The 14,677-nt window shown below is 41.7% G+C and overlaps 1 protein-coding gene across 1 annotated transcript in view; it reads left to right on the top strand.

Moving 5' to 3' along the window:
- Positions 1 to 14,677, top strand: part of LOC139698994 (uncharacterized) — a 201,947-nt gene that overhangs the window by 137,687 nt on the left and 49,583 nt on the right. The window contains exons 4-7 of the mRNA XM_071597988.1: positions 3,698 to 4,076; positions 7,081 to 7,243; positions 9,810 to 10,110; positions 12,387 to 12,696. Of these exons, the coding sequence (XP_071454089.1) occupies positions 3,698 to 4,076; positions 7,081 to 7,243; positions 9,810 to 10,110; positions 12,387 to 12,696 (1,153 nt within the window). The remainder of the gene's footprint in view (positions 1 to 3,697; positions 4,077 to 7,080; positions 7,244 to 9,809; positions 10,111 to 12,386; positions 12,697 to 14,677) is intronic.

The following is a 14,677-nucleotide window of genomic DNA, read 5'->3' as shown; positions in this document are numbered from 1 at the left end:
GTTAGAACAACCCCCAAATATTTAACTTGATTGGCCGTAGTCAATACTGAACCCTCTATTTTGTAGTTTATATCCTGTTCGTCGCTTCCTTTGTTCCAAAATTTCATAACTGCGCATTTATCTATATTAAGTGTTAATCCCCATTTATTGCACCATTCCGAGATATTGTCTCAGTCTCTAGAGAGCAGCTCGCGATCTAGTTGGCTCCTTATTTCCCTGTATCCCACCGTGTTGTCAGCAAATAACCTCAGATTGCTACCAACGTGTGTGCTTAAGTCATTAATGTATATAAAGAACAGAAGAGGCCCTATTACACTTCCCTGGGGGACGCCCGAAGTTACATCTCCATCCGTTGAGCACAACCCATCTATGACTACTATTTGTTCGGGATTTGACAAGAAGTCTCTAATCCAATTAATTATTTTCTCATTGATTCCATAGACTTTAAGTTTATGTAACAGTTTATTGTGTGGGACTTTGTCGAAGGCTTTTTTGAAATCCAGGAATACTGCATCGACTTGTGAGTTGTTTTCTCCCGATCCAAGTATATCGTGAATGAAGAGACCAAGTTGTGTTTCGCAAGATCTGCTCTTCCTGAATCCGTGCTGGTTGTTGCCTCGTATTATCAAAAAATCTCATAATGTTACTAAAAATAATGAGTTCTATTATTTAACAAGAAATTGATGTTATAGAAATGGGTCGAAAATTGGTTGGTTTATTTCTATCGCCGCCTTTATAGATGGGAGTTATATGGGCTAGCTACCAGTCGCGAGGCACTGAGCCTTCTTTTATCGATTTTAGAAAAACAACATGTAAAAACGGGGAAATGTCTTCAGCTAATCCCTCTAATATTCTAGCAGGTATTTCTTCTGGACCAGGTGCCTTGTTTGTTTTGATAATACGGAGCAGATATTCTATTCCCTTCTTGTTCAGTGTTATATCGCTTATGTGTTCCCTGAGTGGGATATAGAAGAACTGTCTAGTAAAGACTTTACTAGACAGTTCTTCTATATATTCCTTCCATCTCTTTTGGATCTTTCCTGTGTCAACTGTTACCTTACCTGCCTTATCTCTAACTGTCAGCATAGATCTCCCTTTTTTACTTCCCGACAAAGATTTAACTTTGCTGTACAGCGCACCAATTTCACCCTTCCTCTGCAGTCTTTCCATATCCTCGCACTGCGTCTTCCACCAGGCTTCTTTTGCTTTATTTGTTGCCCGCCTCAATTTAATGTTTAATTCTTAGTAATTCATTTGGCCTAACTCTGTACTTACATTCTTCTATTTTTTCCGCGCATCCATCTTTATAATCATCTCATCCGTGATCCATGGTTTCCTAGTCCTTTTAGCGTTAACGGTTCCAATAGTGTCTTTTGCGGCTTTCGATAACCCTTTCTTGAAACTTTCCCATTTTTCTTCGATAGTACTTAGCCTGTTGGTACTCCTTCCTTTTCAAACCATTTGATGCTTCTACATTCCATTTTCTAACCCGCCGCCCCTGCCTCATCTTTTTGAAACGGACGCTACCTTTCATAACAACTCATTTGTGGTCAGAGTTTGCATCCGCTCCCGGGAAGCTGCGCGAATATATCACGCTGTTCGTAAAATTGTGCCTAACCAGAATATAATCTAGCTGATACCTCTCTGAGTCACCTTGCATTTTCCATGTATACTTGCGTCTTTTGTGGTGTCTAAACCAAGTGTTGGTGATGACTAACCCCTGTCTTCTGCAGAACTCAACTGCTTCCTCCCTTCGGTCATTCCTCGTGCCTAAACTGTTGTCCCCCGCCTCATCACCATCTAGTCCTTCGCCTATCGTCGCATTCCAATCCCCCATCACTATCAAATGTTTCCCTGCAGGAACACACGCGATTATGTCCTCTAACTGATCGTATATCCTATCGACCTTTTTCTCTGTATGGTTGCTCGGTGGCATGTACCTGTATACCTGAAAAATAACCAAGTTCGTTGGTTCTGCTCTAATCTCTACTAGTAATAATCTATCCGTTACCTGCTCTATACTGACTACGCTTCTTCCTACCTCTTCATTTAATACTATGGCAACCCCTCGTTGGCTCTCGTCCCAGCCGCTGTATAGTATTCTCTACTGATCACTCCAGTAATCCCCGCTATCCTTCCATTTCACCTCGCATAGACCTAAAATATCTATATTCCCCCCTTCCATCTATCGCTTAATATTCTCCAGTTTCCCTGTCCTCATTATTATTATAACATTCCACGTTCCTATTCTAGCTAATTTGGTCTTCTTCTCCTGCCACTTCTGTCCTGCTGCTTCCGGTTTTCCCTTGCAAGGGTTTCGTGGGATGATTACCGCGGAAGCCTTGCTTCCCCCGCTGCCGGGCACCACACACCGCCGATTGGGCCGAGCTCCGTAGTTGACAGGACTCAAAATCTCTGTATTGCCCATCATTTAAATATTGGGAATGATAATTGAGGTGGTTTCCCGTTGCCTTCCTCAATAGTGTTTTTAACGTGACACCATCACTTACTGGCCGCCTCACTGAGGAACAGACGCTGCGTGGACTAACTTTCGTCTGGCTCCGACCTAAATTGACATGGGTTACCCTACTCGGAGCAATTATTATTACTCCCGCCAGCACAGCTCTAGGGGTCATCGGAACGCACAAGCCCTTCCACCACGTCAAGGTTGTAGTCCGGGGAGGGGTTATATATTATTATTATTTGGTAATCTACCGGTTAAAGCAGGTTTTTTGATGGACATAATTACTAGTTAAATAATTTGGAACCCCTAGCAAAACACAACATCCTACTTTACATCAGGTCCCTCTTCAGCTCTGAGTACCTTCTTCTTCCCTTCATCCCGTCCAACATTCCTATCCTGTTCCTTCCCTTTCCTCTTTTGCCCAACATTCTCCCCTCTATCACAGTCTTCAACATCCCACTACCGGTTAATACCCCCTTCATCCACTTTTCCTGCCTCCATGGGTTATATATATATATATATATATATATATATATATATATATATATATATATATATATATATATATATATATATACACACACACACACATACACAGTCAAGCACGAAATCCCGCCAAACGACGAACAAATAATCATTTATATAGAAAAAGATATAAGGAAAAGGGATAGGAACACACATAAAGGACAAATACAGGAGTGGGGAAGGCGGAATCAGGCAGTTTACGAGTGAAAAAATATTTCCTAGACCGGGATTTGGACTCCGGATCTTTCCACTTGCCGGGCGGAGGCTCTTAATCACTTGAGATATCCAGGAAACGTAATTTACACCGAGATTTGCGATGCTTTATGCAACCAAGTGCCCTGATTCTTTGGTCAAGAATGATCGCAGGCCACCTCGCCTTTGCCACTTATTAATCGCGATTGTTTGATGAATAAAAGCAAAGCTCCGAAGGCCGTAAGCAAGGTAATAGACCAAGCGTGCTTACATGACATTTATATCTAGGGCTTCGCGACTTTCGCGAGAGTGTTTCTTCCCACGCCATGGAACCCCACATCAAGAAATACACGCACACGTAACTGACACGCACAGCAAAATCTGATGCGTCGTCCAAAGTTGTGATTTTCCCACGTCCGTTTAGTCGCGTTTCCTCGTATCTCCGTGTGTGATTGTGCGTGTGTGTGATTTCATCGTTGCCCTCTCAATCAATGCGGTTCTCCTTTGCATCCACAGAGAGCGTCGAGCTCCGGGAGTTCTACCTGGGGGACGCGACCCCTGAAGTGACCGCGGTGAGGGGCGTGTACGACGCCGGGTGGGGCGGTGGGCCCTGCAGAGCCACGCCTCCGCCCGCGACGGCCCTCGGCCCCATCAGGAGGAGGCGTACCTACTCGGGCAAGGCGTCCATGTCCAGCTGCCCCGGGGTCGGCTTGGACGGCCTCCGCAGGGGTCACTACTCCTTTTCCTCGGCCCCCGGCACGCCCTCCACCGCCTCCACGCCCGAAGCCGCACTCCTCGACAAGTTCCCCGTGCATCGAGTGGCGCTCGAGGTAGACCTGCGTCTCGACTCGGATGACTTCCGGATGGTGCTCAAGACGAGGCTCTTCGGCAAGGAGTAAGCAAGGGAGGCTGGGCCTGGACCGAGGGGGGGGGGGGCCCTTTCTCGTTTTACCCTTTGAACCTTCTCTTGAGTTGAGGGAGGGAGAGGAAGTTTGGGGGGCTCAAGTCCAGGGCAACCAATAAAGTCTATTTCTTCATCTTCTGCTTTACAAGCACATGCTTCTCCAAAGCTAATTATTCATTAATTTGTCTCACATTAATATTTTAATTGGGTGAATAATGTCAAACATGAAGTATAAAATGGTAGGGATTTGACCCACAGTAACGTATGGATCTTGGTTAAGGTAGAATTCATGTTACGTAATAATGCTGCTATTCTTCAAAATAGGACTTGGTTGATGGGAAAAACTCTAATCCTCAAAATTTACTTTCTTACAAAGTATAACAGGCAAGATTGCAACCGATATTGCTGATGCAATTATTACACATCCTAATTAATTTGCTAGGAACAGAATGTAGGATTGTGTCAGCGAATGAAAATTATCATTCTGGCTGAGTATGAACTGGTGTTACCCGAGGGTTCGCAGGGATAAAACTGTCAGGGTCTCCTAATATACAATGGTTAATTGATGATAGTATAGTTAGGCTTAAGATTAACAGCGAGAAACCTATAATGTTCTTTCATGTGGAGTGTGATGAGGGTAAAAAAGAAACTTTACACTTGCACAATAAAGATTTAATATTTCAGCACCATGGTTTAGATCCTGATGATGAAGGAATTGCACTAAGTTAAGTTAAGTTTATATGAAGAATGGGTGAATGGTACTTTGTCTACTGGGTCTGTCCTAAAAATAAATGGAATTATTTTTTCCACCAATGCAGATGGCTGGAGTGGAATGATTTGTGGTGGGAGAGGTAATGGAAAGAGGTCTTGGGAAAGCAACGTGCCCCACATCAGTTGAATGTGGGCATTAATAGCATGCGGATTGGTGCTGGACTGGACCCCTGTTTGACGGTCACGTCATGAATTCACCATGCAACTTCCAATGGAGTAATGATTTGCAATAAAGTTGTATGCTAAGCTTGGAAAATTGTGTTTGGATACAATTAACATGGTGAAGGATACTTATGGAGATGTATAAATGCCCCAAGTGATGGTTTTCTGCTTCCGCTCTTTCTGTTCTGGGAGGGTAGAGAGGAGGTTGACGACAAGGAATACCCATCAACAACACACTGTGCAATGAAAACATGCAAAAAGTGAGAAACCTGCTCAATTCTAATTGACCCCCAAGTGTCAGGATGTGATAGCAGAAGAGTGCAATATTCAGAAAACCACAGTGCATTGCATTCTTACGGATGGATTTAGCAATGAGAAAGGTGCGCCAAGATGGTCCCCGAGGTGCTGTCGGAAGACTGCTTGCGTGACAATCTTGCCTTGGACTTCTTGGACCATGGTGAAAGTGACCCAAATTATTAAGATAAGGTGGTTACTGCTGACGAGAAATGGGTCTTTGAGTGCAAACCAAGTACAACCCGTTTGGGTACCATTTTGGACGACTGGATTATGTCAAAGAGGCCATGAGGAGGTGCCTGAACCTGTACTGTACTGGCACCAGTGTGGCGGAGGCACTGGCACCAGTGTCTTGATGCACCCGAGGATGCTCTTGTGAAGATCTTTAGCAATTTGCACTTTGATCTGTAATGAATTTTTCCCCCAGATATATTCCTTCTTATTTTTGGGCCAGATCTTGAGTGTCACCATTGGTAGCGCAGGAAGGGAAATGTGTGAATTTCACGCACCTTTGGGATCAATGTTATTATGTGAGCTCCCTCCTCTGCTGACAAAACCAACCCTTGGGGTGATTACTGTGGTTTTGTCCCAAAAGTAAAAGATCATGGCTGCAATTCCACTAGTTTTGTAGTGTATGTAACTGATGAACTTGCTTTTTTACTTCAATTGATCCATGTTTATCAATGAGCATCAGCTGATCAACAGATGCCCCCCTGGGGAATTAGTGGGAGGAGGGGCACACAGAAAATTCAACGTTGAGACACTCCAAACACTGAGTGTTCCTGCAGTTTGTCATCTATGTTTACTCCCATTAAAAAATCAAATTTTACTCAACAAGGACACCAGTTATATGTAATATACTATCGTATTGTTAGGTTGTCTGTTTAAAGATGGCCAATTGAGGTCCTTATATAAGGTCTGTCCCAAAAGTAGTAGGACCGAGTTGATTCAAAAAATTTATTGCCTAAATTGATAAGTTCACTACTTAAATATTCTTTAAAGTAACACTCTTGTGCGTCCAGACACCGCTGCCATATGGGTTTTCCCCGCCTTGTACCCCTTCTGTAAGACAGTGACCAGAATGCTGCTAGGCTCCCTCGTCACAGCCAGTTGTAACGCTCCAACTGACCCTTGGTGATGTCCTTTCAGCACGGACTTGAGGCGGGTGAAGAGGAAAAAGTCTGGTGGGGCAACGACAGGGCTCTAGGGTGACTGAGGCAGGGTCAAGCAACATCTTCTCTGCCCTCCCAAAACAACTTGCGCTACTCAAAAGCACTCGAACTACCCTTGGGGTTTTCACCCCAAGCTGCCTTGAGCATATCATGAGTCTCTTTCCCAGTGTTCCCCAGTTTCACATAAAACTTAATGACGTAGCACTGTTCCAATAACCAGTTTTTGATGAAGCATAACAAGGTCATGTTAGAGAGGTTTTGCAAATGAACGATCCGCCCTCCGCCAAGGCTGGGAGCCAACTGCCACCAGCACCCAGCCTTTCCTGAGACTCCCCTCCCCCTCTAGCCCAGCCAGGGAAAGCCCCACCCATCCATCTGTCTATCCGTGAAGAAATAAGTCCTACTACTTTTGGGACAGACCTTGTAGCTATTCATTCATTACCTGTTTTCCATTTTTTTTATATCTTTGACTTGAAACACATAGATTAATAGATAATAGTAGTAGTAGTGGTGCAGTAGATAATGTTAGAGTTTCTTCTTCAAGTATAGAGTATTTCTTCCATGTATAGTATTTAACCTTCCCATTCTCTCTGAAGCGTTGGGATGGACCTAGATGTGGCCATTGAGAAACTGAGCATAGCAGGACGTGCCCGAGCAACCCTCACCATGGATGCTGACACCCCATTCCCTCATTTCTCTCGATTGGTCCTTACTTTTCTACAAGAGCCACATATTTGCTTCAGCATCAGAATACTCAAGGTATGATGCCTCATCATTGTCATATTTGCATTTGATTAGCCAACAGATTAGTTTGTTAGTAGCAGAGAAGGTCGGAGAAATATCAGCAAGAGTACCTCTCATTCATGGTCGGAAAATCTTGTAAATCTTGAAACCTCATGCATGCTGTGGGCATACACATCAGCCAGGGAACTTGTTAATGGGTGCGACCGGAATCTGAACGCAGCAGGTGACTGACTCACTCTTGGGGAATGCAAAAATAATATAAGGACCTCAACGAGGTCAATTGCTAAATGTTGCCCTCATTTTCCACTAATGTCGTGCAGTCTAAAGGGAAATAAGTGAGAAATTCCAGATTCCAGAGAGAACAAATTTGTTTTTGTTTTTGTGCACTACAGTGTTATTTACAGATGTTTTGTTTGATCCAGAGTAAGTCAAATTGTTGTTCAATGTTTGTAGAGTAATCATTGAATTAATTTACATTATGTAAGAAATAAGAGTAATGCAAGTGAGGAAAAAAATGGGGTGTTGAGGGGAAGAGGTTGAGAGTGGGAGCATAGGAGGAATGGATGCCATGGGAGGAGTTAGGAATGGGTTGGAGCGGCACTCACCATTGCATTGTAGGTTGACGGCGGAAGTCTTAGAGACAAATGAGGCTTTTGGGGGAGGAGGGGTGATTCAATGAAGGAGGTCATTCAACCGCGTTGTATGCAAAGGCATTTGAAGAGGGAAAAGTGAAAGAAGTTCTGGTGACCTTAAATAATTATTAATTATTTTTATGGAAAACTTCATCATCATTCATGGCAGAGCCATCGACAGTAAGGGAGGAAGTGCGAAGAGAAGACCTGAAATGTGTGGTGTGGAGAGAAATTACGGAGGGGCAAATGAGGGTGGCGAATTATGGAGAGAAGGAAAGTCAACGGGCAGTCGAGTCCAAGTTTAAGTGAAGGGAGTGGTCCAGCAAATGTGGGAAGAGTACTCAAGGACGGGGAAACAAAGGCAAAGAAAAGAGTGCAGTGGAGTTGTGGCAATTTGGATGAATTTCACTCAAACTGATGAAATAAACCCACCAAGGAACCTTTTGATATACTCATGAAGGAGATGTTTAGTGCCAAAGATGACACCCGGGTCTTTTTGTGTTGTGACTGTTGGAATTACCTGATTTTAAATTTATCATGCATATGCATGGAGTGATTCGAAGAGAGTGGAAGGAAGAATATTTGTGTTAGGAGGGGATATTTTTAGGCACCAAGCCTATTAGAATATTCAGTGAGTGCACTGAGGGCATTCTGCAAGCCATTGATGTCGTCAATGGGATCAACGTTTGAAAATTTTGCAGTCATCTGCATGGAGGAGAATTGTGCCTGATGCTGCAGTAACTGTTTTAACCAAGTCATCTATGCACAATGCAAAGAAGGTAGGACCAAGGGCACTCCCCTGGGGAGCACCGGAAGGAACAGGGGCAACAGAGGGGTGAGCACTGTCAACTACAACTTGCTGCTGCCTGTTTGCTAGGAATGAAGACGTAATTTCCAGAAATCTATCTTATTAGTATTATGGCAGCTGTCCTGTTTGTTAAAAGCAATTGGCGATCCATTTCATTGAAATTTTTTGAAAAAGGGTAACTAACGTCGACATTCCAGGAAGGAAATCATGTCACTTCTCAGAAATCAACGGAAGAGTGAAGGATAGAAGGCAGTCTTTGATGGATAATAATGCACTCACAGAAAGGAAATTTTTTCACCAGATTTGAATGAAGTGAAAACATTACCTGTTTTCCCTCATGGTGGGGAAATATCCTACAAGAAAGTAATGTGGAGAAGAATGTGAATAGAGATGGACGGAGCGGGATTGGCATTTCTCAGAAGCATAGCACTCAGTTGATTAGATGGTCACTGGTGGTTTGAATTGAGGACAGCAGTTTCAAGGCATTCTTCGTGGGACGTGAATTGTGATGAAAGAGAATGAGAATGAATACATTTCGGGCAGGAGTTTGAAGCATCCATATGGTGAGAGGATTTTTTCTCTCATGATATCAAAAAATTTCACTTATTAAATTTTATTAAATTATCACTTATTTGCATAGTTTTAGCTAGTGAGCATTAAATTTAGAAATACCTAATTTATCCTCATTGCTGTTGTCAATATGTCGCAGACTAATTACAAATACTGGTTTAACAGTAGAGCTTATTATTTTTATTTCTTGTCTCTTTTTTTGGCTCTATCAAGTGAATAACCAAACTTACAATTCAACTCTAAGTGCAAACTATAATATTTTTACTCCTAGCAAACATATTAAGTGAGTAAAATTCTAGAATTTGTAAATCTAGCCAAGAGGTTGCAAAATCAAGATGAAATATGGGAAGTTTAGCAATTGCAACTAACATTGTGCTTAACACATTTGGAAGACCAATCTGAAAAAATGCTGCATGTGGTTTGTAAATCACTTTTCAAGCAGCAATTGCTTTGGTGAGTTTTGAAAGATTGAAGAAATGTTGAGTGTTTCATTTCCAATGCTCTGCAAATATTCATCCAAAAGGATTCAATCCAATTGTTTGATTCTCTGTTCATTCTGTGTTCATTGCAGTCCATGCAGTTAATGGAGTTTCCTGTTCTAAGGGAATGGATTAACTCAGTAGTCATGGAATCGCTTGCTTCCTCATTGGTGGACCCTGGACACTTGACTCTGAAGCTGGCGTCAAAGTGTCACAGCAGGCAGTATTATAGGCGCAGGCATGAGCGTCAGAGTACTTGCGATAAACCCCCGTGTGAAGAGGACATCAATATATGCAGTGGATTGACAAATTCAAGTGCAAGTGATTCAGAAATCCTAGGTGTCCTCACCGTCAGACTGACCGTGACTTCACCTAAGGTGGCTGCTGAAGCAGGTGTGTGCTCTAACAACCAGCTGATGCTAAGTTGCCCTATATAGTCATTCAATTCCATTTTTAAATATTATTTGAGATGTAAAAGCAGTCACTATCTTTCATATCAGCTATCCCTCTAATCCCATTCTAGCAAAGCCAACGTTTATAAAGAATAATTCTGCTTTTAAGTCTTATTGACTCTAAAGGAGAATTTTTGAAATCTTTTATTATCAATTAACGACCATGTTCACTTTTAAAATTCCTGCCTATTTGATGTGAAATATATGTATTTTTGTATAATAGTAGTCATGATAGAATGACTGTAAAATGATGGTCCAAAGATTATGACTTACAATTAGTCATCAGTTCAGAGAAAAATGAAAGGAAATAGGAGTAAGAAACTTCATTGACTTAATAAACACCACTTAAAACTTGATTGTTTAACAATGCTGGTTTCACCAATAATTTGCCATCACCTTCAGGGGTGTCCTCAGGTCAGCTGGTGTCCAGTGGGGTGGGAGAGAGGGGGAGGGATGAGCCAATGGGAATTAGGAATTTGGGGGTGGCAAGGGGTCGCAGATTGGGGTCGGGGTGGACTCAGTGTCTGCTGTCCCCCCCTCCCCCCCACGCCTGGTTGGCAACTCTGGCCCAGTGGGCAACGCTGTGCCATCCTTGTTGTGTTGCGCTATCTCTAGGGCGAGATGCCTTATCTAGTCTTCCTCCCTAGGCTGGGGTGCCCAATCTCTGGGACAAAATGGCTTCGACAGTCCTTTCCTGAGAGCTGTTGGTGATCAACAAAGAATACATTTTGTTTAACTTTTAAAGTATTTGTTGGGCATTCCAAAGTATTTCTTGGCTCTTTGGTTCTAATGGCTTATTCCCCTTCCCCATCTTCTCACGCACATGCTCTGGTGGTCATCACACAAATAGGACCTGCTCTTTTGGAACTTGATATGAAGTGACAAGCGTCAAAATTCAATTCCCAATCTCGAGTGACTTTGAAGCAGATAGTCATTTGCCCCCCCCCCCACTCCTGCCTGCTACCCCTTCTCGACCCCCACTTCCTAATCCCCATTGGCTCTCCCTCCCTCCCCCCTCCTCTCTCTCTCTCTCCTTCACACCCATGGGATGCCTGGAGATCAAATAATTGTTGAAATCTGGGTCCTATAATAGAGAAGTTTTAACTGACACCTCTGAAGTCAATGAAATTTATCATTCCCATCTCCCTTTATGGAAATATTCCACCATTTCACACCCAATGCTGTAAATATTATGCATAGAAAAGTATTTATAACTCTTTTGAAAATGTTCTTTGTGGTTGACTTCAAGTTTTGTCATATCTTATGTATTTGTATGTTAAGAGTAATTTTAATGGAAAGGAGTGCAGCTGGGATGATAATAATTATATTTTATTGTCCAAAATAGCCATGCATATCATGTTATAGGAATCTTCAAATAAAAAGAAAAGTACAATATACATGCACATTTTGACTCTATGAACACCCTTAAAAAAGAGCATGTACATTAAAGTGTGTAATAAAAACACAACTCATTATAGCTGCTTGTCATTTAAAAATCCATTCAATGAATAGGTTTATTACTTCACCAGGAGGAGTTTCCTGAGTTTTAATTTGCAATTGCATAATTTATCACTCATTTTCAATAAGTGTGGTAAGTTGTTTAAAATTCTTACACTCATTGCCGTAGGGGTTTTGAATACAATTGCTGTTTAATGATAACTTGGTGCCGTGGATGTTGTGATTATTTCTAGTGGAATAAAAGTGAATATCACCAATTGCATGAAAGATAGATTTCCGTTATTTTTTATGACTACAGACATGACAGATATATACATACCTGTAGATGGAATGGTAAGAACATTTAATATTTAGTGAATGGGGGCCTACAGTCTGCCCTACAACCAGCACCAAGTACACATCTAATAGCTTTTTTTAGTTAAGAAAACTTTGTTCAACATACACACAGATTATCCCCAGAACAGTATTCCATATGATGAATGATATAATTTATTTCTTAAGCAAATGCAAATTTCCCATTCAAATAAATCACCACATTGACTATATTACATAGCATGTAAAACTAATAATGAATATAAAACATCAGTATGCAGGTCATCCATCCCAATGAGGAAGCTCATCTTTGCTAGTATACTGCAGAGTTGAGTGATGTGAATCATTTTGAAAAATAAGATAGTCTATTTGAGTATCATGAGTTGTATAAGGTAGGTGAAAAAAAGTGCCATTTTATACTTTTTCTTTTGTTATTTTCCCATCCAGGAGTCGAACCAATGAACATGGAGGATCAGATATGGATAGTAATGACCTTTGATGACCAAAGAAAATCCCTCACCCCACGCCCTCTGTCTGCGCACTGGATGGATTCGGTTTCATTCCTCATGTACGCACAAAAGGCTCATTCGCCACAGTCGCAGGATGGACGATTGACCCCAAACTCCACAATAAGGAAGCCCCAAGTGCTCACCCTTAAAGTCAAGAGTCGGACGGGAGGACTGGAGGATGGGTCACCCTCCACAGTTGCCACGTTTGACGTTCCAATTGATGCCTGCAGTCTTGAATGCTCCCCTGGGTAAGTTGGTTGGGTTGATTTTTAGGTTGGCTTTCGAGGGTTGCTGCACATTTGGCATTATTATTATTACTATGCCGCAGCTCAGCATTACTCTTGGATTTCACTAGATAGATGGGAGCAGAGACACTCACAGCTGTGCAAAGGAAAGGTTGGGCTGCTTACGCCTCCATGTGTGGCTGCCTTTGCCTCCTCAAATCACTGCAGAAGCCTATGATCTTGGGTACATGTGGTTTTATTCCAAGTTCATATTTTTCCTGAGTTCCATCCACATGTTTACATATCTGCTTTAGCCCTTGACTTAAAAATACAGAAACTCACTGGTCCTACACTTTTATTTTGTTTCAATACTCTTTAATCAGAAGTTATTCAAACATTCCTGTTTTAGATTTAATGAAAACTCTTTTTTGTGCCCCCAATATTTCCAAAGTGTGATGATTTTACATTTTTATTTTGCTCATTCAAGCATAGCCATTGCGCGAGTAATATTTTTGCATCTTCATGGGCTGCACCCTTTGAAGATGAGTCTGAATCAGTGCTTCAAACCCTCCTGGCAGCATCCTCTTCTAACAGTTACTTATTCACGTTGTGTAGCATTTGTCCAGGCTTTGTTGTCATGCTAAGGATTGAAAGAAGTCAATGTATCACTATGTTCTCCTGCCCAATTAGCTCCATGGTGGCATGAGAGCAAAAGATAAGGTGTTGCAGAAATAAGATTCTCTATTACAGCCCAACATAAAAAATGAGAGCGTGAAATTTGAAAATTGGGAAACATTAATGGTGAAAATGAAGGTCTTTTCAATTTTCTTGAAGGTTTGTGGGGACTTATTTCCACTGTAATAAACTGGTACACAGATGCCTTAATTGAACTCTTAAACAATATAAAAGTGAAAAATGTGAAATAAAAATTCAATACAACTGAACATGAAGTTTGAGCCTATTTATTTTTCCTTGTGTGCTAATGGCTCCAGTGAAATAACTCCTAAATACCGGAGCCCTGTCAAGGGCAGAAATCCCATTTTTCATAGTTCTGACTTATATGTTATATTCTGTCATGCATTGATGTGTGGAAAGTTCAACCAATGACCACAATGGAGGATGAAATACGATCTTTTCTGCATAGATCCGTGAAAAGTGACCAAGAAGTGGTGAAACTTGAAGCTAAGGGTGAATATGCTTCCTTCCGTGTCTCCGCAGCGGATTCATGCAAAGAATTGCTTCTCAGTGAATCTTTCTGGCCCGAAAATGTTGCCATTAGGCCATTCTATTTCCCTCAAAACCACACTTCCTCCAGGGAAGTCTCAGCGAGGGACAACATCCGACGAGTTGCCGATGCTGCTGCTGACATTACAGACGTAAGCGTTGAGCCTACGGTCAACTCTCCATCAATTAACTGCTATTAGTCTGCCCGAGTAAAGCGTATGATCACCCAAAACTATGGAATGGCCTCCACATTGAAAGAGGAACCTCACAAAATCCCTATCAAGATCTTGCATTTAAATATTCAATGTGTTAGAAACAACATTTCTGAATTGGAAATACTGCTAGGAATACTATCGACCTGACTTTCTGTGTTTATGTGAACATTGGCTGTTAAACCAGGAATGGCTGTCCTTTAAACTCTCAGGTTACATAGTCCTCGATGTTTTCTGCCGATCCTACTATGAAAATGGTGGTGCCATATTACTCTCAAAGGAAATATTTGAGTATCCTGTGAATGTTATTCCCTACAAACATTTGTTAGATGAGGGCAATTTTGAATGCCCTGTGATGACTTTAATTATTAACAAATTTTCTGTGACCCTTTGTTCTTTATACAGGTCACCCATGGGAAACTTCCCTTTGTTTTTAGATAAATGTGTCAGTCTTTTAGAAGTTATAATTGCTAGGAATCCCAATGGTATGATAACTTTTCGCGGTGATCTTAACTTTGACATGTTGGCTAACACAACTGATAAAACTGAATTTTTGAATAATCTTCAAT

This window comes from Hetaerina americana, unplaced genomic scaffold (assembly GCF_022747635.1).
Source record: "Hetaerina americana unplaced genomic scaffold, ioHetAmer1.1.p SCAF_9, whole genome shotgun sequence".
Classification (NCBI taxonomy): Eukaryota; Metazoa; Arthropoda; class Insecta; order Odonata; family Calopterygidae; genus Hetaerina; species Hetaerina americana.
The sequence above is the reverse complement of the archived record's forward strand: the minus strand, read 5'-3'. Positions and strand labels throughout refer to the sequence as shown.